A 23,479-nucleotide genomic window follows, 5' to 3' on the forward strand; every position below is an offset into this window, starting at 1 on the left:
CTAGCCCCATCACTGGTGTCAGTGTCAGGAACCTAGCCCCATCACTGGTGTCAGTGTCAGGAACCTAGCCCCATCACTGGTGTCAGTGTCAGGAACCTAGCCCCATCACTGGTGTCATTAGGCCCTACTGTTGGTATCATTGGGGGAAATTGTGTCCCATCATTGGTGTCATTGGGAGGAATTGTGTCCCATCGTCTGTATCATTGGGAGGAAGTGTGCCCCATAACTGTACAAAAAAAGGGGGGGTTGGGTCTTTAAATTAGGTATGTACGACATGGCTCAAGGATGTGTTTTATTAACTTGAACAGTAGATAGCAATATAATACAGTTAGTACATACATAAGTATATGAACATATCAATAACATGTTACACAGAAGCGATGATAGCAGCATAACACATTGCAATGTGTGGTGTGAGACAACTGTCCTCCATGTTATAAAACCACTTAAAGCGGAAGTAAACCCATCGATCTAACAGTTTGAAAAAACAGTTACATTCCCGGTGTCCTATCATATAAGGTCCTCCATCCAAAAGTGTCCGCTGCGTACTGCGCATGCGCAGTACACAGCAACACAGATTCCGAAAATAGCCGAGGATGAACGGCGCCTGCGCCGTGAGTCCAGGTTCCATCCCCACCATCCAAGTGGACATAGAGTAGGAATATAAAAGAGCCGAGTGCAGCGAGTCTGAGCCCGAAGCGCCCGCGAGGGGCCCTCTAATATTCACAACCCTATGTCCGCTTGGATGGTGGGTCTACCACCTCCACTCACGGTGCAGGCGCCGTTCAGCTTCGGAGGTTTTCCGAAGCTCGTCTGCTCTGTACTGCGCATGCTCAGTACAGGGCGGACACTATATGATGCCCGGACACTATATGGCAGAACCCTGGCATGCCAGAAATGTTAACTGTCACATTGGTTGTGCTCTCAACCAAACTGTCAAACCATCCAATGGCTGGTGTCATAACTGATCACATGTGCAGCTTCTTGGCAGTTAAAGATTAAAGGGAGGCCAAGATGGCAGCTTCCTTGGCTGAAAACGATAGGAGGGTTTACTTCCGCTTTAAAGCAAAATAGTACGGTATGATCAGAATGAATAGAACACGTTGAACCGTCTATAAGGAACATAATGCATCAAGGTATGCCGACGCGGTTGATGGATACACTCCACTACCTCAGGGGCGGAGGCATTAAATATATGCGCGTTAAGTCTAGAACATGTGAAACTGGAAACTGAGAGCTGCTCGATATGTCCCATTGTTGGTATCATTGGATGAAATAGTGCCCCAAGGGCTGGGTAAAAGCAAACAAGGGGCCACATCTGGCCCCCAGACCTCAGTTTGGAGACCACTGAACTAAAATATACCAATGGAAGTTTTTTGATGACTCCTTGTTTTTTATATGTGATCTATGATTTAGTAGTAATAAAAAAAAACCTTCTATTGGTATATTTTAGTTGATGGTACTGTATGCATATGCTGATGTAGGTTTGGAAGTCCCAAATAAATTTTTTCATGCCATATTATCACTTAGTTCTTTGGGCATCAGCACCATGGCATTTCCCATTCCCTCTACCACTCATCTGTCTATAGTGAACTATCAGTTCTTCGTGGAATGTGTGTGCAAGGTGCAACCTAAAAAACGGAGAGCCAGGAATGATATCCTGCCACTTACTAACCCTTCCCTATCCCAGCACTTCATTAATATACCACCACGCTTCCACCTAAAGGTCTGTGAACCGTCCCGACATCACCATGATGGAGAACTTGCTATAACATTGGCATATTCTGCAATTGGCCAATGAAGCTCATCCTGCATTCACCAGCCGTGAACATCCCAAGGACCATAAGTATACTTGACAGCCTTGCAGGGCCCCTGGTAGACACTGCCATCATTTCCTATGGCATTTTCCAGCATGGGTAAGTACCTGGCCACAGGACTTAAAGAGTTTACCGTCACCATTGCACTCTTGTTGCCCAAAAGAGGGGAACTAATGATCAGAAATAGAAAGGTAGGCATTCTCTTTCATGACCCCCCCCCCCCCCATGGAGTTTCCTGTTGCTCTCCCTGATAGGTTCCTGTCATCCATTCTGAAGACCCTGTGCAGCAGGACAGGCGATATGCGCGGCTATGGTCATAATCGGAAATGTTGGTGGTCCTGGTTCCTGTGTGTCCCAGTCCAGCATCAAGTCCCTCCATTCATAGCAATATATGGCCCGTCACCAGAAGGCTGCGTCTCGATTATTATTTTTATTTGAAGTTCCCGTATGTTTCAAACGAATCCAGATAACTCTGAGCCAACGTGTAGCAGAAGGAGTACTGTTCCTGCAGAGACAGAGATGGACATTGCAGAAATGTAAGCAGGGCTTTGAATATATCATATAGGTCCATTGATACTTTAAAGTAGAACTTTGGACTCCCATTAAAAAAAAAAAAAAATATATATATATATATATATATATATATATAGCTACGCCCTGTGTCTCTTAACCACATAGCGACCAGCACACGATGATGTACGTCGGCACAATGGCACATCTGGGCAAATGGGCATACAAGTACGTCCCCTTTAAATAACGGCATTGTGTGTGCGCACGCGCCGCGTACTCCGTGCCCGCGGGTCCCGTCACGGAGCGGAAGAACGGGGAGATGCCTATCTAAACAAGGCATTTCCCCATTCTGCCTAGTGACCAGACAGAAATGACCGCTCCCTGTCATCGGGAGCAGTGATTGCTGTAATATTGTAGTGAGCCCACCCCCCCCCCCCTCCACAGTTAAAATCACTCCCTAGGACACACTTAACCCCTTGACCACCCTCTAGTGTTTAACCCCTTCCCTGCCAGCATCATTTACACAGTAATCATTTGTATAGCAGTGATCGCTGTATAAATGACAATGGTCCCAAAATAGTGTCAAAAGTGTCAGATGTGTCCGCCATAATGTCACAGTCACGATAAAAATTGCTGATCGCCGCCATTACTAATAAAAAAATAATAATAATGAAAATGCCATAAAACTACCCCCTACTTTGTAGACGCTATAACTTTCGCGCAAACCAATCAATATACGCTTATTGCGTTTTTTGTTTTTTTTTACCAAAAATATGTAAAAGAATACATATCGGCCTAAACTGAGAAAGACGTTTTTTTTATAGATTTTTTTGGGGGATATTTATTATAGCAAAAAGTAAAACGTATTGCTTTTTTTTTTTCAAAACTGTCGCTGTTTTTTTGTCTATAGCACAAAAAAATGTAAAACCGCAGGAGGTGATCAAATACCACCAAAAGAAAGCTCTATTTGTGGGGAAAAAAAAAAAGGACGTCAATTTTGTTTGGGGTACAGCGCCTCACGACCGCGCAATTGTCAGTTAAAGCGACGCAGGGCCGTAATCGCAAAAAGTGCTCTGGTCAGGAAGGGGGTAAATATAAGTACATCTCCGTTTTCTTATTGCTCCCCCAAATATTCACCTAATGCAGCTTCCTGTATTCAGGTGGCAACAATGCTGCACTGCTCCTGAGCACAGTTGTCACTTTCATGTAGGCGGAGCCTGACTGCTTGTGCTACTTTGGGAGGAGAAAAAGCTGCAGGGGGTGTGGCTATCAGCATTGCTAATACACAAGTCTGTAGGAAGGCTTGTACATCACATAGTAACTGGAGGATTTGGGACTTGTTTAGACTGTCTTACAGGAGTGTTCGGTTGTAAAAAATACAGTATATATATATATATATATATATATATATATATATATATATATATATATATAAATAATAGATCTCTCTCTCTCTCTCTCTCTCTATATATATATATATATATATATATATATATATATATATATATAGAGAGAGAGAGAGAGAGAGATATACAGTGGTGTGAAAAAGTGTTTGCCCCCTTCCTCATTTCCTGTTCCTTTGCATGTTTGTCACACTTAAGTGTTTCGGAACATCAAACCAATTTAAACAATAGTCAAGGACAACACAAGTAAGCACAAAATGCAATTTGTAAATGAAGGTGTTTATTATTAAAGGTGAAAAAAAATCCAAACCATCATGGCCCTGTGTGAAAAAGTGATTGCCCCCTAAACCTAATAACTGGTTGGGCCACCCTTAGCAGCAACAACTGCAACCAAGCGTTTGCGATAACGTGCAATGAGGCTTTTACAGCGTCCTGGAGGAATTTTGGCCCACTCATCTTTGCAGAATTGTCCTAATTCAGTTACATTAGAGGGTTTTCGAGCATGAACGGCCTTTTTAAGGTCATACCACAACATCTCAATAGGATTCAGGTCAGGACTTTGGCTAGGCCACTCCAAAGTCTTCATTTTGTTTTTCTTCAGCCATTCGGTGGTGGACTTGCTGGTGTGTTTAGGATCATTGTCCTGCTGCAGAACCCAAGTTAGTTTCAGCTTGAGTACACGAACAGATGGTCGGACATTCTCCTTCAGGATCTCTTGGTAGACAGCAGAATTCATAGTTCCTTTTATCACGGCAAGTCTTCCAGGTCCTGAAGCAGCAAAACAGCCCCAGACCATCACACTACCACCACCATATTTTACTGTTGGTATAATGTTCTTTTTATGAAATGCAGTGTTCCTTCTACGCCAGATATACTTGGACACACACCTTCCAAAGAGTTCCACTTTTGTCTCATCGGTCCACAGAATGTTGTCCCAAAAGTCTTGGGGATCATCAAGATGTGTTGTGGAGAAATTGAGAAGAGCTTTGATGTTCTTTTTGCTCAGCAGTGGTTTTCTCCTTGGAACTCTGCCATGCAGGCCATTTTTGCCCAGTCTTTTCCTGATGGTGGAGGCATGAACGCTGACCTTAACTGAGGCAAGTGAGGCCTGCAGTTCCTTGGACGTTGTTGTGGGGTCTTTTGTGACCTCTTGGATGAGTCGTCGCTGCGCTCTTGGGGTCATTTTGGGCGGCCGGCCACTCCTGGGAAGGTTCACCACTGTTCCATGTCTTCGCCATTTGTGGATAATGGCTCTCACTGTGGTTCGCTGGATTCCCAAAGCTTTGGAAATGGCTTTATAACCCTTTCCAGACTGATAGATCTCAATTACTTTCTTTCTCAATTGTTCCTGAATTTCTTGGGGTCTCGGCATCTTCTGGTGGACCTTACTGTGTCAAGCAGCTCCTATTTAAGTGATGCCTTGATTGTGAACAGGTGTGGCAATAATCAGGCCTGGGTGTGGCTAGAGAAATTGAACTCAGGTGTGGACAACCACAGTTATAGTATGTTTTAACACGGGGGGCAATCACTTTTTCACACAGGGCCATGATGGTTTGGATTTTTTTTCACCTTTATTAATAAACACCTTCATTTACAAATTGCATTTTGTGTTTACTTGTGTTGTCCTTGACTATTGTTTAAATTGGTTTGATGTTCCGAAACACTTAAGTGTGACAAACATGCAAAGGAACAGGAAATGAGGAAGGGGGCAAACACTTTTTCACACCACTGTAGAGATATATCTATCTATCTATATATATATATATATATATATATATATATATATATATATAAACAGTGGATATTAAAAGTCTACACACCCCCCCCCCCCCGTTAAAATGTCTATGATGTAAAAAAACTGAGACAAAGATAAATAATTTCAGAACTTTTTTCACCTTTAATGTGACCTATAAACTGTACAACTCAGTTGAACAACAAACTGAAATCTTTTAGGTGGAGGGAAGTAAAAAAATTAATAAAAAAAATAATAATATTAATATAGTTGCATAAGTGTGCACACCCTTACACTAAGCCCTTGTACACACGGTTGGAAATTCCGACCACAAAATCCGTCAGATTTTTTTCCGACAAATTTTGTCCGAAACCGGTGTTGCATACACACGGTCGGACAAAGTTGTCTGAAAATCCAATCGTTCGGAACGCGATGACGTTCGTACGTAACGACAGGACTACGTTGAGGCTAGTAGCCAATAAGCTTTGGTCTTGTAATTTGATCTGAGCATGCGTGGCACTTTGTCCGATCGGAATTCTCTACAAACGATCGGACAAAGTCCGAACGGATCATGTTGTCGGAAAATTTTATATCCAGCTCTCAAACTTGGTTGGTCGGACATTCCCGACGGAAAAAGTCCGATGGAGCCCACACACGGGTCGGATTATCGGACAACACGGTCCGATCTGACATTTTCCGCCGGAATGTCCGACCCTGTGTACAAGGGCTTAGACTTTATTGAAGCACCTTTTTGATTTTAATTACAGCACTCAGTCTTTGTGGGTACGAGTCTATCAGCATGGCACATCTCGACTTGGCAATATTTGCCCGCTCTTCTTTACAAAAACACCCAGAATCTGTCAGATTGCGAGGACATCTCCTGTGCTCAGCCCTCTTTAGATCACCCCACAGATTCAGGTCTGGACTCTGGCTGGGCCATTCCAAAACTTTAATCTTCTTCTGGTGATGCCATTCCTTTGTTGATTTGGATGGATACTTCGGGTCGTTGTCATTGATGAAAGATGAAGCTCCTCTTCATGTTCAGCTTTCTAGCAGAAGCCTGCAGGTTTTGTGCCAACATTGACTGGCATTTGGAACTGGTCAGAATTCCCTCTACCTTGACTAAGACCTCTGTTCCAGCTGAAGAAAAACAGAGCCAATGATGCTGCCACCACCATGCTTCACGGTGGGTATGGTGTTCTTTTGGTGATGTGCAATGTTGTTTTTGGGCCAAACATATCTTTTGGAATTAGGGCCAAAAAGTTCAACCTTGGTTTCATCAGACCGTAACACGTTTTCCCACAAGCTTTAGGGAGACTTCAGATGTGTTTTTGCAAAATGTAACTGGGCTTGGATGTTTTTCTTCATAAGAAAAGGCTTTCCATTCTACCTCATAGCCCAGACATAGGAAGAATGCGGGAGATCATTGTCACATGAACCACACAGCCAGTACTTGCCAAATATTCCTGCAGCTCCTTTAAGGTTGCTGTAGGCCTCTTGGCAGCCTCTCCGACCCGTTTTCTTCTCATCAATTGTGGGGGGACATCCAGTTCTTGGTAATGTCACTGTTGTACCATATTTTTCTCCACTTGATGATGACGTTCTTTATTGTGTTCCGTGGTGTATCAAATGCCTTGGAAATTATTTCGTACCCTTCTTGCTGCCCCCACCATGTTTCACAGTGGGTATGGTGTTCTTTTGGTGATGTGCAGTGGTGTTTTTGTGCCAAGCATATCTTTTGGAATTATGGCCAAAAAGTTCAACCTCGGTTTCATCAGACCGTAACACATTTTCCCACATGCTTTTGGGAAACTTCAGACGCGTTTTTGCAAAATTTAGCCGGGCTTGGATGTTTTTCCGCGTCAGAAAAGGCTTCCATCTTGCCATTCTACCCCATAGCCCAGATACATGAAGACCACGGGAGATCGTTGTCACATGTACCACACAGCCAGTACTTGCCAAATATTCCTGCAGCTCCTTTAAGGTTGCTGTAGGCCTCTTGGCAGCCTCCCCGACCAGTTTTCTTCTCATCAATTTTGAAGGGGACATCCAATTCTTGGTAATGTCACTGTTGTGCCATATTTTCTCCACTTGATGATGGTGGTCGTCATTGTGTTCCATGGTATATCTAATGCCTTGGAAATTATTTCGTACCCTTCTTGCTGCCACCACCATGTTTCACGGTGGGTATGGTGTTCTTTTGGTAAAATGCAGTGGTGTTTTTGTGCCAAACATATCTTTTGGAATTATGGCCAAAAAGTTCAACCTTGGTTTCATCAGAAACTTCAGAAGTGTTTTTGCAAAATTTAGCCGGGCTTGGATGTTTTTTTTCGTAAGAAAAGGCTTCCGTCTTGCCACTCTACCCCATAGCCCAGATACATGAAGACCACAGGAGATCGTTGTCACATGTACCACACAGCCAGTACTTGCCAAATATTCCTGCAGCTCCTTTAAGTTTGCTGTAGGCCTCTTGGCAGCCTCCCCGACCAGTTTTCTTCTCATCAATTGTGGGGGGACATCCAGTTCTTGGTAATGTCACTGTTGTGCCATATTTTTCTCCACTTGATGATGGCGGTCTTCATTGTGTTCCATGGTATATCTAATGCCTTAGAAATTATTTTGTACCCTTCTCTCTGCCACCACCATGTTTCACAGTGGGTATGGTGTTGTTTTGGTGATGTGCAGTGGTGTTTTTGTGCCAAACATATCTTTTGGAATTATGGCGAAAAAAAGTTCAACCTTGGTTTCATCAGACCAAAACACATTTTCCCACATGCTTTTGGGAAACTTCAGACGCGTTTTTGGAAAATTTAGCCGGGCTTGAATGTTTTTCTTCATAAGAAAAGGCTTCCGTCTTGCCACTCTACTCCATAGCCCAGATATATGAAGAATACGGGAGATTGTTGCCACATGTACCACACAGCCAGTACTTGCCAAATATTCCTGCAGCTCCTTTAATGTTTCTGTAGGCCTCTTGGCAGCCTCCCCGACCAGTTTTCTTCTCATCAATTTTGGAGGGGCGTCCAGTTCTTGGTAATGTCACTTTTGTGCCATATTTTTCTCCACTTGATGATGGCGGTCGTCATTGTGTTCCATGGTATATCGAAGGCCTTGGAAATTCTTTTGTACCCTTCTCGTTGCCACCACCATGTTTCACGGTGGGTATGGTGTTCTTTTGGTGATGTGCAGTGGTGTTTTTGTGCCAAACATATCTTTTAGAATTATGGCCAAAAAGTTCAACCTTGGTTTCATCAGAAACCAAGAAACTTCAGACGTGTTTTTGCAAAATTTAGCCGGGCTTGAATGTTTTTCTTCATAAGAAAATGCTTCCGTCTTGCCACTCTACCCCATAGCCCAGATATATGAAGACTACAGGAGATCGTTGTCACATGTACCACACAGCCAGTACTTGCCAAATATTCCTGCAGCTCCTTTAATGTTGCTGTAGGCCTCTTGGCAGCCTCCCCGACCAGTTTTCTTCTCATCAATTTTGAAGGGGACGTCCAGTTCTTGATAATGTTGCTGTTGTGCCATATTTTTCTCCACTTGATGATGGCGGTCGTCATTGTGTTCCATGGTGTATCGAAGGCCTTGGAAATTCTTTTGTACCCTTCTCCTGCCTGATACCTTTTAACAATGAGATCCCTCCTCTGATGCTTTGGCAGCTCTCTGTGGACCATGGCTTTTTTTTTTGCTGTAGGATGCGACTAAGAAAATGTCAGGAAAGACCTACTAGAACAGCTAAACTTTATTTGGGGTTAATCAGAGGCACTTTAAATGAATTGAATGTGACTGCTTAATTCTGAACACAGTTACATCCCTAGTTATAAGGTTTAATGCAACCACATTATTTTATTTTTTTATTTTTACTTCACCCCCCCTAAAATATTTCAGTCTGTTTTTCAATTGAGTTGTACAGTTTATAGGACACATTAAAGGTAGAAAAATATCTGAAATTATTTATCGTCGTCTCATTTATTTATATCACAGAAACCTGACATTTTAACAGGGGTGTGTAGACTTTTTATATCCATTGCTTATCTATATGGTTGCCTTTACACGCACCTGAAATTTAATGGCACCCCAGTCTTAGTCTGTAGGGTTCAGTATTGAGTTGGCTCCGCCCTTTGCAGCTAAAACAGCTTCAACTCTTCTGGGAAGGCCGTCCACAAGGTTTAGGAGATGTGTCTATGGGAATGTTTGACCATTCTTCCAGAAGGCACATTTGTGAAGTCAGGCACTGATGTTGGACGGGAAGGCCTGGCTCGCAGTCTCCGCTCTAATTCACCCCAAAGGTGTTCTATCGGGTTGAGGTCAGGCCAGTCAAGTTCCTCCACCCCAAACTCGCTCATCCATGTCTTTATGGACCTTGCTTTGTGCACTGGTCCCAATCATTTGGTGGAGAGGGGGGAGATTATGGTGTGGGGTTGTTTTTCAGGGGTTGGACTTGCCCCCCCCCCACCCCCCCCCATAAAGACATAGATGAGCGAGCTTGGGGTGGAGGAACTTGACTTGACTGAATGGATCTATATAGCAGCGTGTAAGCAGTGTGTATGTATACATCTTACCACATTAGGGATGAATTGGCTGCGTCTTCTCCGGAGTGACCGCACAGCCTGCGATACATCCAAACAGCCCTCACTGCGGATCTGGTCACAGGTTATGACTCCGGCACAGAACAGACCCGACCGGGCGGCCCCATCACTACAGACAGAGAGAGTGAGATATGATTATTCCACATTCCTGCACATCAATACTCTATTGAGATGGGGGAAAATGGTTAAAATACTTTATTTTTATTTTTTTCAAAAAATATTCAATAATATTAAGTACTTCAATACCTTCCTGCCCAGCGCTGTCGCACTTTGAATGACAATTGCGCGGTCGTGCTACACTGTACCCAAACTACATTTTTATCATTTTGTTCCCACAAATAGAGCTTTATTTTGGTGGTATTTGATCACCTCTGCGGTTTTTATTTTCTGCTAAGCAGATAAAAAAAAAAGTTTTTTTGTTTCTGTTACAAAACTTTGTAAATAAGTAAATTTTCTCCTTCACTGATGGGCACTGATGGGGCTGCACTGATGGGCACCGATGAGGATGAGGTGGCACTGATAGGTGGTACTGATGGGCACTGATAGGTGGCACTGATATGCAGCACTTATGGGTACACATAGGTGGCACTGATGGGCACTGATAGGCAGAATGGATGGGCACTGATAGGCGGCACGGATGGGCACTGATAGGCGGCACGGATGTACACTAATGGATGGTACTGATGGATGCCAATTGGTGCCAAACAATAATGCCTGCCAATCAGTGATGCCCTTTGTGGCCACTGATTGACATCCATTGTGGGCACTGATTGGCATCCCTGGTGGTCTAGGGTGGCTTACCTGGTGGCGACTAGTGGTGGCATCCCTGGTGGTCCTGGTGGCATCCCTAGTGGTCCAGTGTGGGCATCCTTGGGGGAGGGGGGGGTCTGCGCTGATAATAAATCAGCACAGACACCCCCCCCCCCCGTTAGCCCCTGTACACACGGTCCGAGATTTCGACAACCAAATCCGTCGGATCTTGTCCGAAACTGTTGCATACACACGCTCGGACTAAGTTGTCAAAAAATCCGATCATTCAGAACGTGATGACGTAATTTCGTTACGATGGGACTACGTTCAGGCCGGTAGCCAATAGCTTTGATGTAGGAATTTGATCTGAGCATGCGTGGCACTTGGTCCGATCAAAATTCTCTACACATGATCGGAGTATGTCCGATCGGACCAGTTGGTCGGAAAATATTTCCAACAAGTTGGAAAATTGGGTCCGATGGATATTCCGACGGAATCAGTCCGATGCATACCACACACAGTCGGATTATCCGACAACACTCCGACGGATTCTCCGACCGTGTGTACAAGGGCTTAGAGGTGCAGCTGACCGGCTCTCCTCTACTCGTGTCTGACAGACGCAAGTGAGGAAAATCCGGTCAACGGCTCTTCCTGTTTACATCCCGATCAGCCGTGATTGGACACGGCTGATCACGTGGTAAAGAGTCTGTCAGAGAATCTTTACATAGATCAGAGTTGCGGTGTGTCAGACCTGACACCCCACAATAACGATTCCCGCGATGCGTGCCCCCGGGGGGGGCGCAGCGTCTTGATATCCTGGCGACGCCATGTAACGCCCGGTCAGGATATCGAAACCAATTTGCCGACATCATATTGCTATATGGCTGGCGGCAAGTGGTTAAGTACTTACAAATAATTTAATAAGGTTCCATTTTTAATCTTCAAATCTTAAATTGTGTTTGATTGTACAGAATAAATGCAGTTTACACATCAAGCACTAACAAGAAAATTAAAAGTAGAGTAAAAACATTGCAGCTTACCAATCCATAGATATAGTGACTGCATTCCTTTTCTTTTTTCAGAAATTTTTATAGAGTAATCTTGCAAATAACATTCTTCCCGTCCTATGGTGACAACGTTCACTCCTTCACTGCATTGATGGAGGGAGCTAGGGCTGCCACTCAGGCTGGACTTGCCCCTTAATGGCCTATGGTAACAACGTTCACTCCTCCACTGCATTCATGGAGGGAGCTAGGGCTGCCACTCAGGCTGGACTTTAACAACGGAAGGATTTGCCCCTTAATGGCCGGCCATTTTTGGCGATGAGGCACTGCGTCGCTTTAACTGACAATTGTGTACAGGTGTGTACCCCTGTAAATCCCTTATCCCGATTTGATTCCCCTTTACATCAATTGTCCCCATTAGACTTCCCCTTACATTAACTGTCCCCATCAAAATCCCCCTTGCATCAGTTATCCCCACCAGACTGTTTCAGAGATCAGTGGATGCATTCTTAGAGACCTGGGTGGGGGGCACAAATAAAATCTGGGGGGACACAGCTCAGCACCCCCACTAGATCTGGGCCTGGGACATAAGCCCAATGAGCTGATCCATTAACCTTCTCTCACCCTCTGCCCTCCCTCACTGACTACTAATCCCCCCTCACATCACTTCCCTACTGCCCCCATTATCCCTCCGTCCAATCACCTAGCCCTATCTTCCCTTTTCTCCTTCATGCTGTCCTGTTTCCTGCCCTGTTTTCAGTATGCCCCAGGCCTGATGCGGGGGTACTGCCTGTACCCCCCTATTAATGGTCTTACTTTTTTTCCTCCTTTATTTCCTACACTAAGATGGAGACCGTGAGCTGAAGCATAATGTAACTTAGAACTAGAGTTCAACTGTATGCTATTTCCCTTTCTATCCGGTGTCGGGCGGGTGCCATGAGAAATGCTTAGCTTACCAGCAGGTGACCAAGATGTGACTGTCTGATGTCTGCTGTTGGCACTTCTCTGCTTCTCCAACCAGACTGATGAGAACTGCAGGATTCTCCGGCAAAGATCGGCCCAATGGCCATGAGTCCAACTGGAATAGTCTCACCTCCAGGCTGCTATCAGAGTGCTGGGAAACAACGATATTCATCATAAAATAAGTAGAAGTTGACCTTCCCGTGAAATGAATGTACATTATAGTAGACAAACAAGCTCATTGGCTGCCTCTGTTGGTCCCCACTTGTTCTCACCCCTTTACTCCTCCTCAGGTTGAGCGTAACGGTCGTGTAGCCATGTCCTTGATTCTTCGCCATCGTCCTGACTTTGAAGGCACCATAGCAGGTCTCTCCTTTCTCTGGCCAGAACCTGGCACCGTTCTGTATGGCATAAAATGGTTTAAAACATTATTTTCACTTCACTGCTAAATACACCTACAGTATGTGAATTGGTTCAACCACCAAAGCACTTATATAGGCACTTATACAGGCACTTATACAGGCACTCAGTCAGTCTTGCAGTTCACTCTACCATACTTCATAGCCAGGAAGGGACACTACTTCTACCTACAGCAGGGGTGCCCAACCTTTTGAAGAGCGAGGGCCACTTAAGCGACTTGGTAACCAGTCGCGGGCCACAATGAATGGAGCGGGTGGATGCATGTCCGGTACTGCTCTGCAGACACGGACACAGCCCACGATACTTTTTTTTAATTTTTTTTTTTATTTCTTTATTAACCACTTAAGGACCAGGCCTCTTTTTCAGATTTGGTGTTTACATGTTTAAAACTGTTTTTTGTTGCTAGAAAATTACTTAGAACCCCCAAACATTTTATATTGTTTTTTTTCTAACACCCTAGAGCAGTGGTCATCAACCCTGTCCTCAGGGCCCACTAACAGGCCAGGTTTTATGTATTACCTTGGAGATATGCAGACAAGAATACTGCAATCACTGAGCAGTAAATGATATCACCTGTGACGTATTTCAGTTATCTTGCAAACCTGGCCTGTTAGGGCCGGTTCACACTGGGGGCGATGCGAGGCGACACGACTCGCCTCGCCGCGACCTGACAAGTCGCCCCCGTTCTGTACAATGGAACCGTTCTGAGAGGAGCGACTCGAGTCGCTCCGACTCAGAAAAAAGGTTCCTGTACTACTTTTGGGCGACCTCGGGGCGACTTGCATTGACTTCTATACAGAAGTCATTTGCAAGTCGCCGCTGAGGTCTCGGCAGGTCGCGGCGAGGCAAGTCGGTGTCGCCTCGCATCGCCCCCTGTGTGAACCGAGGCTTAGTGGGCCCTGAGGACGGGGTTGATGACCACTGCCCTAGAGAATAAAATGGCGGTCATTGAAATACTTTTTTTCACACCGTATTTGCGCAGCGGTCTTACAAGCGCACTTTTTTTGGAAAAAAATTATTCACTTTTTTGAATAAAAAAATAAGACAACAGTAAAATTAGCCCAATTTTTTTTTATATTGTGAAAGATAATGGTACGCCGAGTAAATTGATACCCAACATGTCACGCTTCAAAATTGCGCCCCGCTCATGGAATGGCGTCAAACTTTTAGCCTCAAAAATCTCCATAAGCGACATTTAAAAAAAAAATCTACAGGTTGCATTTTTTGCGTTACAGAGGAGGTCTAGGGCTAGAATTATTGCTCTCGCTCTACCGATCGCGGCGATACCTCACATGTGTGGTTTGACCACCGTTTTCATATGCGGGCGCTACTCACGTATGCGTTCGCTTCTGTGCGCAAGCTCGTCGTGACGGGGTGTTTTTAAAAACCTTTTTTTTTTTCTTATTTATTTTAATTGATTTTATTTATTTTTACACTGTTTTAAAAAAATAAAAATAAATGGTATCACTTTTATTCTTATTACAAGGAATGTAAACATCCCTTGTAATAGAAAAAAGCATGACAGGTCCTCTTAAATATGAGATCTGGGGTCAAAAAGTCTTCACTTCTCATATTTGGACTAAAATGCAAAAAAAAAAAGAAAAAATATACCTTTAAGAGGTATGGGCGGAAGTGACGCCCTCCTATGGTATAGAGACGAGTGGGGGCCATCTTAGCCTCACTCGTCTCCATACCCAGCTAGCAAAAGGACCCGATCGCCTCCGCCGCTACTGACGGCTCCGGTAAGCGGCGGAAGGTGCGGGAAAGGGGGGGTGGAACCTCTCCCGCCGCCGACAGCGGTGATCTCGCGGCGAATGTGCCGCGGAGACCACCGTTATCGTACAGACGACCAGCGCCTGAAGAGATGGATATCTCGGTTGTGGCAGCAGCCGCTGCCGTTACCGAGATATCCCTCTTCAAAAATAGGACGTACATCGGCGTGCGCCGGTGGTAAAGTGGTTAAATGAAATAAAATATTACAGAGACATGGTCAACATTGATGGAGCAAGTACACTTGCAAGAGCAAAAAACACAGTAAACGGCCCCAAACCTAGGCGTATATATACTGGTAGACGCTCCCCAATTGGGAGCGAATCTCTAGTACTGGACCTCTAAAAGCACCCAAGCAATGCAAACCAACCCAAGTGAGCAGCGCCCATCGCTTGGCCATGCATAGCAGTAACGTGTGCAAGATTTTAAATTTTATAAAGAGGGAAGGGGAGAGGGAAGGGTGATGGGCCTCAACCTGGTCAATCTGAGCTTGGATTATCGATGGCACGTAAATCTAAGGAGGCCCACCATCTATCCAGATCCTCGAGAACTGACAGATGTCCTCTAAATAGCAAACAAGATAAAGTGGACGGGGAGGGAATATAGGGGGGGGGGGGGGGGGGTACAAGAGTTTGGTAGGGGGAAGGGGGGGGCAGAGGGAGGGAGGAAGGGGAACCAGAAGATAGGGAAGTGGGTATAAGATAGAGAGGAATACAGCGGGAAGGAATATTAGAAACAGAGAGTGAGGAAGGAATGAGGTAGTATCCGTGAGCGTCCCCAGCCGCAGGGGGGGGGGGAAGAAACGGGGGAGCAAGAGAACAATGGCCCGCCCTTATCGGGCAGCCGGTACCACCACCCACGATACTTTTTAGCAGATCGTATTGGAGGTAGAGCACAAGTCGATTTATGTCTGCCACTACTTAGAGGTGAATGGAGGGTCCAATTGGTCGGACTGTCAGACTGACCTTGTGAAAGGGGTCCAAGGCTGCTTTCACACTGATGTGCTGCGGTTTACCCGCACCACGTGTGCAACGCAGTGTACCTTTGGCTTTCCTGCAGTTTGCAATAGACTTGTATTATATTCTGCGGGTTTGGTGCACTTTCAGAGAGCTCACCAAACTCGCAGGTAATAATATAAGTCTATGGCTCAGTGCAGGTAACCCGCAGGTAAATTGCTCTGCACCTGCGGAAAGCAGCCCAGTAACCACTGCAGAAAAGATTTGCCCATATATACACTGTGATTTTAGTAATAACCTGACCTTTAATAATAGTATTCTTTCTATTCTATCTCAGAGCAGGAGGTCGCGGGCCACATCAGAGGGCTCCACGGGCCACTGGTTGGGCACCCCTGACCTACAGTGTCACTTGCTGGTCCATTACACTGTAAAAAAGCATGACTACAACACTGACATCTTCCCTATACTTCCCACTGGACCTACATTTTTAATTTTAATTTTTTTATAATAAGGATGTAGCAGGCAGAGTCAGAACACCCTGCTTTAGTTGAAGGAGTGAGTTGCCAAAGTGGATTAGAGCTATGATGGACTCACAAAACATCACCTATAATGTATTTATAATTTATCCCCAGCGAGTAAGGGGGAACTGGCTTGCCCGTCCGTTCTGCTACCAGATGCTGCAAGAAAAATTGAGGCATATTGAGACGGGATAAAGCATCAGCTGCACTGTTGAGATCCCCACTGATGAACTCTGGAAATGAAACGTATACGTCAAGCCCAGCCTTGTCAACCTGCGCATGAAGGACATAATTAGCAAGGACCCCGATCTACCTTTATTAACAATTTTGGCCATGGACAAATTATCCATAAAGAAGATGGCTGAGTTGCCTGACCAAACTGGACCCCAAGTGACTGCTGTCGCCAGTACTGGATAGATTTCGAACAATGCTGAAGTAAAACCAAACTTCGGCAGACGGAAAACCTCTGGGGGCCAACGGCTGGCCGACCATTCACGTCCAAAAATGGCCGCAAAACCGGCTGAAAACACTCTGGGAGAACTATCTGTTGGATGTAGGATAAACAGAGATGCCATTCCAGTCAGTGGCGTAACTAGAACCTTCAGGGCCCCGATGCAAGAGACCATGGAGGGCCCCCCTGAACCCCAGCCAGGGCCCTTCCCTCTGAGTCCGGTGGTGGAACTCCAGGGCGTGGTCACAGACAGGTATGACCTTTGTGAGCCCTGTAGTTCCACCACTGGCATCAGTAGTTTTTTTTTATTATTTTTTTATTTTATTTTTAGGTGCCCCATCTGGCTGGGGAGAACAGACATTGGACTGAGCGGCAATGCATGGAGCAGGAGAGGGTCATGCAGGGAATGCACAACTAAAGAGCAGCCAGTGCGATAGTCGAGCATGGAGCTCTGCTAGTCACCCTCCACCTCCAGCCAACCGTGTGCATGGTGCACTGGTACCCCTAGCTGCCTATGCTGCTGCTGGCCATATGTAGAGGGGGCTGCATGGGCCCTCTGCATCACAGGGCCCAATTGCGGTCGCAACTGCTGCACCCCCTATAGTTACGCCCCTGATTCCAGTCACACAGGAACTGATTGCACATGATCAGATTGGCTCGGGCATCTGCTAGTAACTTGACAGCCGAGTCAGAATCCTGATATAGGGGAAGGAGGGCCAGCAATCTGGAAACAAACACCCTACCTTGAGGGATGATCCTCATGGCGTGATTTAGCATTCCCAAATGAGTCTGCAAGTCCCTCTTGGAATAGACTGAGGATCGGACAAACAAATTAATGGTCTGGCGTATCCTGACCAACTTCTCCAAGGGCAGACTTGCAACCATGAGATTGGAATCAAGCGTGATCTCCAAAAAGGTGATGACTTTATTCAGACCTTCCATCTTATGTGCAGCTAAGGGACATTTGACTCTGAAAACGGTCCTGCAAGCACATGCAGATCCCTGGGCGGGTCACCAGGGTCTTCCAACAGCAGGAAGTAATCAAGATAATGAATTATCCTCTGGCAACCTTGGCAATTACCCAAAATCCAATGAAGAACCTGGGCAAAGGTGTCAAACAATCAATGGCTGCTTTTCGACCCAAACCTAGTGGCGAAGTAAAATTGTGCCATTTGGTGCCATGCCAGTGCCAGAGAGCAGGACTAATAGGTAGCAGCCTGAAAGTATCAGTAAGATAGCCTAGTTAGATAGATAAGTTAGATAGCCAAATCCACTGATGAATACTTCAACGAAAACCCCTGGGAGGGGATAAGAGAATTAAGGCTAGGAAGATGAATGAGGCGCAGACAAATCATATATCAAGCGATATTTATTAGAAAATTTTCCACATACCACCCCAATGAGGCTAACCCTCCACATACAAAATGGTGATCGAAGAAAAGGACCAATCAGGAACCCCTTTGGACAGTTCTGCCTGCAGTAACTCATTGACAATAGCAGGGTGACTCTCCGCCGACATCAAATTATTACATTCAAAAGACTCGGTTGGAAGAGTGATGGGGGTTTTTCAGGTAATCCCATAGCATGATCATGAAGCACTGAAAGGCTTGACAAGACAGGCGGACTTAGGGTAGGCTCTGAAGCAATTAGAGCAAACGTGCAAAATCCTGCATTGGTTGTAGTTGCAACCTCTGTAATTGTAATTATTGCATAGCTGAGCTTTACCCAGATAGCGGATGGGTCTACCCATTTTATCCACCTGACCTGAAAGTCCAGAAGAACCACCGGCCGCCCTGCTTGGAGGTCCCCATCTTACTAGAGGACTTACAATTTGGACACCAGTCTGTGGGGTGTGCTGATGACTGGCAGTTGGCACGTACAGAAGATTTCTGGATGGCGAAATGCCTGCAAAACAGCTCCATATCAATATTGCCCCAACATGTCACCACCTGGAACTGAGCTCAAGTGGCCACCACTTTTGCGGCAAAGGACCAATGATAATCATAAAAAATGAAACTGCCGTACTTGTGTGTCAAACCCACCAACTTGTGAAGGTATAGGTCAAATTCTTCCCTCCGACCTGGACTGACTGAACAGACAATGTCTCTGAAAATGCCGAATGCCAGTACAAATTCTGGCACGCTGAATTTGCAACTAAGCTTGGGATCTTTGGTTTTGAGCACCACCGACACCTCCCCAACCAACAAATGACTTGTTCTCAGTAAAATCTTGGGCCTCTATTAGCAGCGAGGCCAAGTTGACATTCTTCCCTTCCAAAATATCCTTCTTGATATTGGCAGGGATGAAATGGGGCGGGAAAACACAGAAGGCAATACCGCCAATGGTGAAGGCGCTGCCGAAGGTAAAGATATGATGTTACCTGCAGCCGGGTTTGGAAGAGCAGGAGCTGGGGGTGCAGCAGACACCATAGCACTAGCTGCATGGGCTTCAATCACCTGCATCCTATCCTGCAACTGCAACATGGAGGTAGTGCACCGAAGCGTGTTCCACTCTGGTAGATGGTAGTGGTTGATATGGAGTTGGAAACAATAATCTAAAGAGTTCCGCTTTCCTAGCTGTAGCTGGGAAAGGAATACCCTTTGGACGAAGCTCCTGAACAAGCCTAGGTACAGTCCAACTCCTTAATGATGGTGAGCTGCCATACTCCAAACCCCTACGAGGGGTTGGTGGGATGAACACGAATTTTGATGCTCTCCGACGCGGAGAATGAAGGAAAAATGAACTTAGAAAATAAAAAAAAATAACTTAGAAAATAAGAACTGTATCACCAAGAACACCCCTATGTGCCTTACTAAGTATAAATATGTGAATGTAGTGGTGACAGACCAACAGCGCGTGAAATGCTCTGTCTAATTGGGTGACTATGTGGCAGATGAGGTTTAATGTTGATAAATGTAAAGTTATGCACTAAGAATATGCATCATACATACTAGGGGGAGCAGGGCCGTCTTTAAGGCAGGGCAAAAGGGGCAGCTGCCCTGGGCCCTGCCATTATTGTAGGGCCCAAAGCAGCTGCCCTATACTATCCCAGTTTAAATTCCCTCGTCCCTTGAGGTTTTAGTCCCGTGCTGTGTCCTGATATCTCAGTGTGAAGTTCTGTTACTAATGCTGCCCAGCTCTGTCCTATTGTTGTGTACAGATAACTCACCTGCAGACCCTGTGTTTACATGTGAATACCAGCATTGATATGTAAATAATGTCTGCATTCATATGGAAATAGCGGCAGACCGGCAGTATTCTTATATAAATAAAGGCAGTATTCATATGTATATCATGCCTCCCTGAGGTCATTTACACTGTCACCTTTATGGAATGCTGGCCACTGGGGAAATAAAGGGGCATGCTGGAAATTGATCACACCCACCCCTCCAACCAGCACTGCCACTGATCCCAGTAGTCCTAGCAGGGGCGGACTGACCATTGGGCCACTCGGGCACTGCCCGAGGGCCCCATGCCACTAGGGGGCCCCATCAGAGTTGCCAGCCTCAGTAAAACCAGGGACAGTATGTAAAAATTTGTGGGTTTTTTAACATCTGTCTCTGAAATGTCCCTTACCGACATCCTTTTGGTCTAAAATTCCAGAGATCATAGCTGCACCACCTCTCCAGTACCTTCTCAGCCAATAGAAACATGTCTGTGTATACTGTGTGATTGTATACTGTGTGTGTATACTGTGTGGCCCCATAATCTCTGATTGCCTGGGGGCCCCATAATCTTCTATTGCCCGAGGGCCCTATGAGTTGTCAGTCCGCCCCTGAGTCCTAGGATCTCTAGGGGTTTTCTGTCTATTAATGGGCCCCCCTCACCTCCCCAGTCCATGGTGTGCAGGCAGTGAGGAGATGATGTGCTCTAACCTCTAGCAACCAATCAGTAAGCAGTAATGATGTGCAGTAACCTCTAGCAACTAACCAGTAAGCAGTAATGATGTGCAGTAACCTCTAGCAACCAATCAGTAAGAAGTAATGATGTGCAGTCACCTCTAGCAACCAATCAGTGAGCAGTTTTGGTGTACAGTAATCTCTAGCAACCAATCGACAAGCATAAATCATGTGCTGTAACCTCTAGCAACTAATAAGTGAGCAGTAACGATACACTGTAACCTCTGGCAACCGATCGCAATCACTGCCTGATCTGATTCAGTAAACTGATTTTTAGTCTAGCTGCTACTTATTTTATGTCTCAAAGCAGGTGGAGAGCAAGAAAATTTTTGCTCAGGGTCCAATGTGTCCAGTGTATATACTTCAAAAATGTCCTAATATCTCTGTATCCCTTCTCTTCAACTTGTTAGTTTTGTAAGAAAAAATTCTGAATAAAATAAGATTGAACTAAAAAGCTATTTTGACTTTCGAACCAATAACAGAGAATGTGTGCCGCTCAGGCTGCAAGGGAGAATAGTCCTCTGTCCACCGCTTAGCCCTTGTACACACGGGTCGGACATTCCGACAACAAAATCCGTCGGATTTTGTCTGACGGATTTTGTCCGAAACTGGTGTTGCATACACACGGTCAGACAAAGTTGTCAGAAAATCCGACCGTACGTAACGCGATGACGTTATTTTGTTACGACGGGACTACGTTCAGTCTAGTAGCCAATAGCTTTGGTGTAGGAATTTGATCTGAGCATGCGTGGCACTTTGTCCGATCGGAATTCTCTACACACAACCGGACAAAGTCCGATCGGATCATGTTGTCGGAAAGTTTTATAGCCCAGCTCTAAAACTTTGTCCGTCGGATATTCAGACGGAAACAGTCCGATGGAGCCCACACACAGTCGGATTATCCGACAACACGGTACTATCGGACATTTTCCGTCTGAATGTCCAACCGTTTGTACAAGGGCTTTTGCCCCGTACACACGAGCAGACTTTTCGACATCCAAACTCCGACGGACCGAGTCCGTCAGACTATCCGATCGTGTGTGGGCTGCAACGGACTTTTGATTCGCCAAAGTCTGACAGACTTTAGAAATGAAGCATGCTTTAAATTTTCCCGTCGGAACTCCGCCGGACCCGGTCCCCTTCGAAAAATTCGCTCGTGTGTGTGCTACTCCGACGGACTAATACCGACGCTAGGGCAGCTATTGGCTACTGTCTATGAACTTCCTACGTCGAATCCAGTCGTACGTCATCACGTTCGACTCCGTCGGAGTTTGGTGTGATGGTGTGTGGTCAAGTCCGTTCGGTCGAAAAATCCGCCAGAACTCCGTCGGAACTCTGGCGGAACTCCTTTGGAGGTCTGTCAGACTTAATCCCTCTCGTGTGTACGGGGCATTAGAGTACCGGCCAAGGAAGGAGCTTGTCCCGGCTCCAGGCATATATATATAAAAAAAATCTCCCATAGGAAATTGGGACTTTGAAGGGTAACCAGCAGTGGCGTAACTAGAACCTTCAGGGCCCCGATGCAAGAAATCATGAAGGGCCCCCCTGAACCCCAGCCAGGGCCCTTCCCTCCAAATCCGGCGGTGGAACTCCAGGGCGTGGTCACAGGTATGACCTTTGTGAGCCCTGTAGTTCCACCACTGGTATCAGTAGTTTTTTTATTATTTTTTTTTTAAATTTTAGGTGCCCCCTTGGGGGACTGTCCCTAGGCAGGATGGGGCCCCCATCCCCAGAAGAGATGAGGTCCTTTTCTCCAGGGCAGATGAAGTTACTGCCCCCAGGTGAGAAGTGGTTCCTGTCCCAAGGGGAGGTGGGGGTCCCTGTCCCCACGTGAGAAGGTGCCCCTGTCCCCAGGGGGAGATGGAGGGGGTAAGTAATGGTGTGTGGGGGATGGGGTCTTCTCACTCACCATGACCAAGCTGTAGGCCACGCACTCATCCATGTTGGCCTGGGTTCCATCCAGTGTGCTGGACGGGTGATCAGCATATCTCCCAGAAAGACCTTTCATCATCTGTGTATGACGGGGGAGGAGGGGGGCTGGCAGACAAGCCTGCAGTGTCCTCCGGGGAGCTCTCATAGGGCTGCACTGCATCTGTGTGCTTAAAGTTTGTTTACCCAGGAGAAGTATGCAGTGCAGTGTGGACCGGACTCAGGGGGGGGGGGGGGACTCTGGCTGGGGAGAACAGACATCGGACTGAGCGGCAATGCATGGAGCAGGAGAGGGGTACTCTGAGGAGCCGGCTGAGGACACAGGTCATGCGGGGAATCCACAACAAAATGAGCAGCCAGTGCGTTAGTTGAGCATGGAGCTCTGCTAGTCACCCTCCACCTCCACCACCCGTGTGCATGGTGCACTGGTACCCCTAGCTGCCTATGCTGCCGGCCATATGTAGAGGGGGCTGCATGGGCCCCCTGCATCACAGAGCCCGGTCGCGGTCACGACTGCTGAACCCCCTATAGTTACGGCCCCTGGTAACCAGGCTCCAAGCATCTGTTGAGCAAATGATGAAGCCGCACATCAATGCAGACATGCTGGTAATGAAATGAATGGCAGTTTCAGCATGGGCTCTGGCCAGGTTATGCCTCCAACGGATTTCGCTCCGCACCTCAGAGCTTAATCATCGTAGGGGCGGAACAAAACACATTGGGGGCTTGGCCTGATGGGAGATATATATACGGTATTCATCCATTCAT

General features: G+C 46.1%; 1 protein-coding gene across 3 annotated transcripts in view; it reads right to left on the reverse strand.

Moving 5' to 3' along the window:
• Positions 1-279: 279 nt before the first annotated feature.
• The window catches only part of LOC143975807 (receptor-type tyrosine-protein phosphatase kappa-like), a 228,823-nt gene continuing 205,623 nt past the window's right edge, over positions 280-23,479 (reverse strand). For all 3 annotated transcript variants that reach the window (XM_077478356.1, XM_077478354.1, XM_077478355.1), the window contains 4 exons: positions 13,047-13,172; positions 12,768-12,925; positions 10,031-10,166; positions 280-2,322 (listed from right to left, as the gene is read on the reverse strand). In XM_077478356.1, coding sequence (XP_077334482.1) covers positions 2,248-2,322; positions 10,031-10,166; positions 12,768-12,925; positions 13,047-13,172 — 495 coding nt within the window. In that variant the 3' untranslated portion in view covers positions 280-2,247. The remainder of the gene's footprint in view (positions 2,323-10,030; positions 10,167-12,767; positions 12,926-13,046; positions 13,173-23,479) is intronic.

This window comes from Lithobates pipiens, unplaced genomic scaffold (assembly GCF_037356315.1).
Source record: "Lithobates pipiens isolate NorthernLeopardFrog02 unplaced genomic scaffold, aLitPip1_a1.2 Scaffold_13, whole genome shotgun sequence".
In the NCBI taxonomy this organism is placed as follows: domain Eukaryota; kingdom Metazoa; phylum Chordata; class Amphibia; order Anura; family Ranidae; genus Lithobates; species Lithobates pipiens.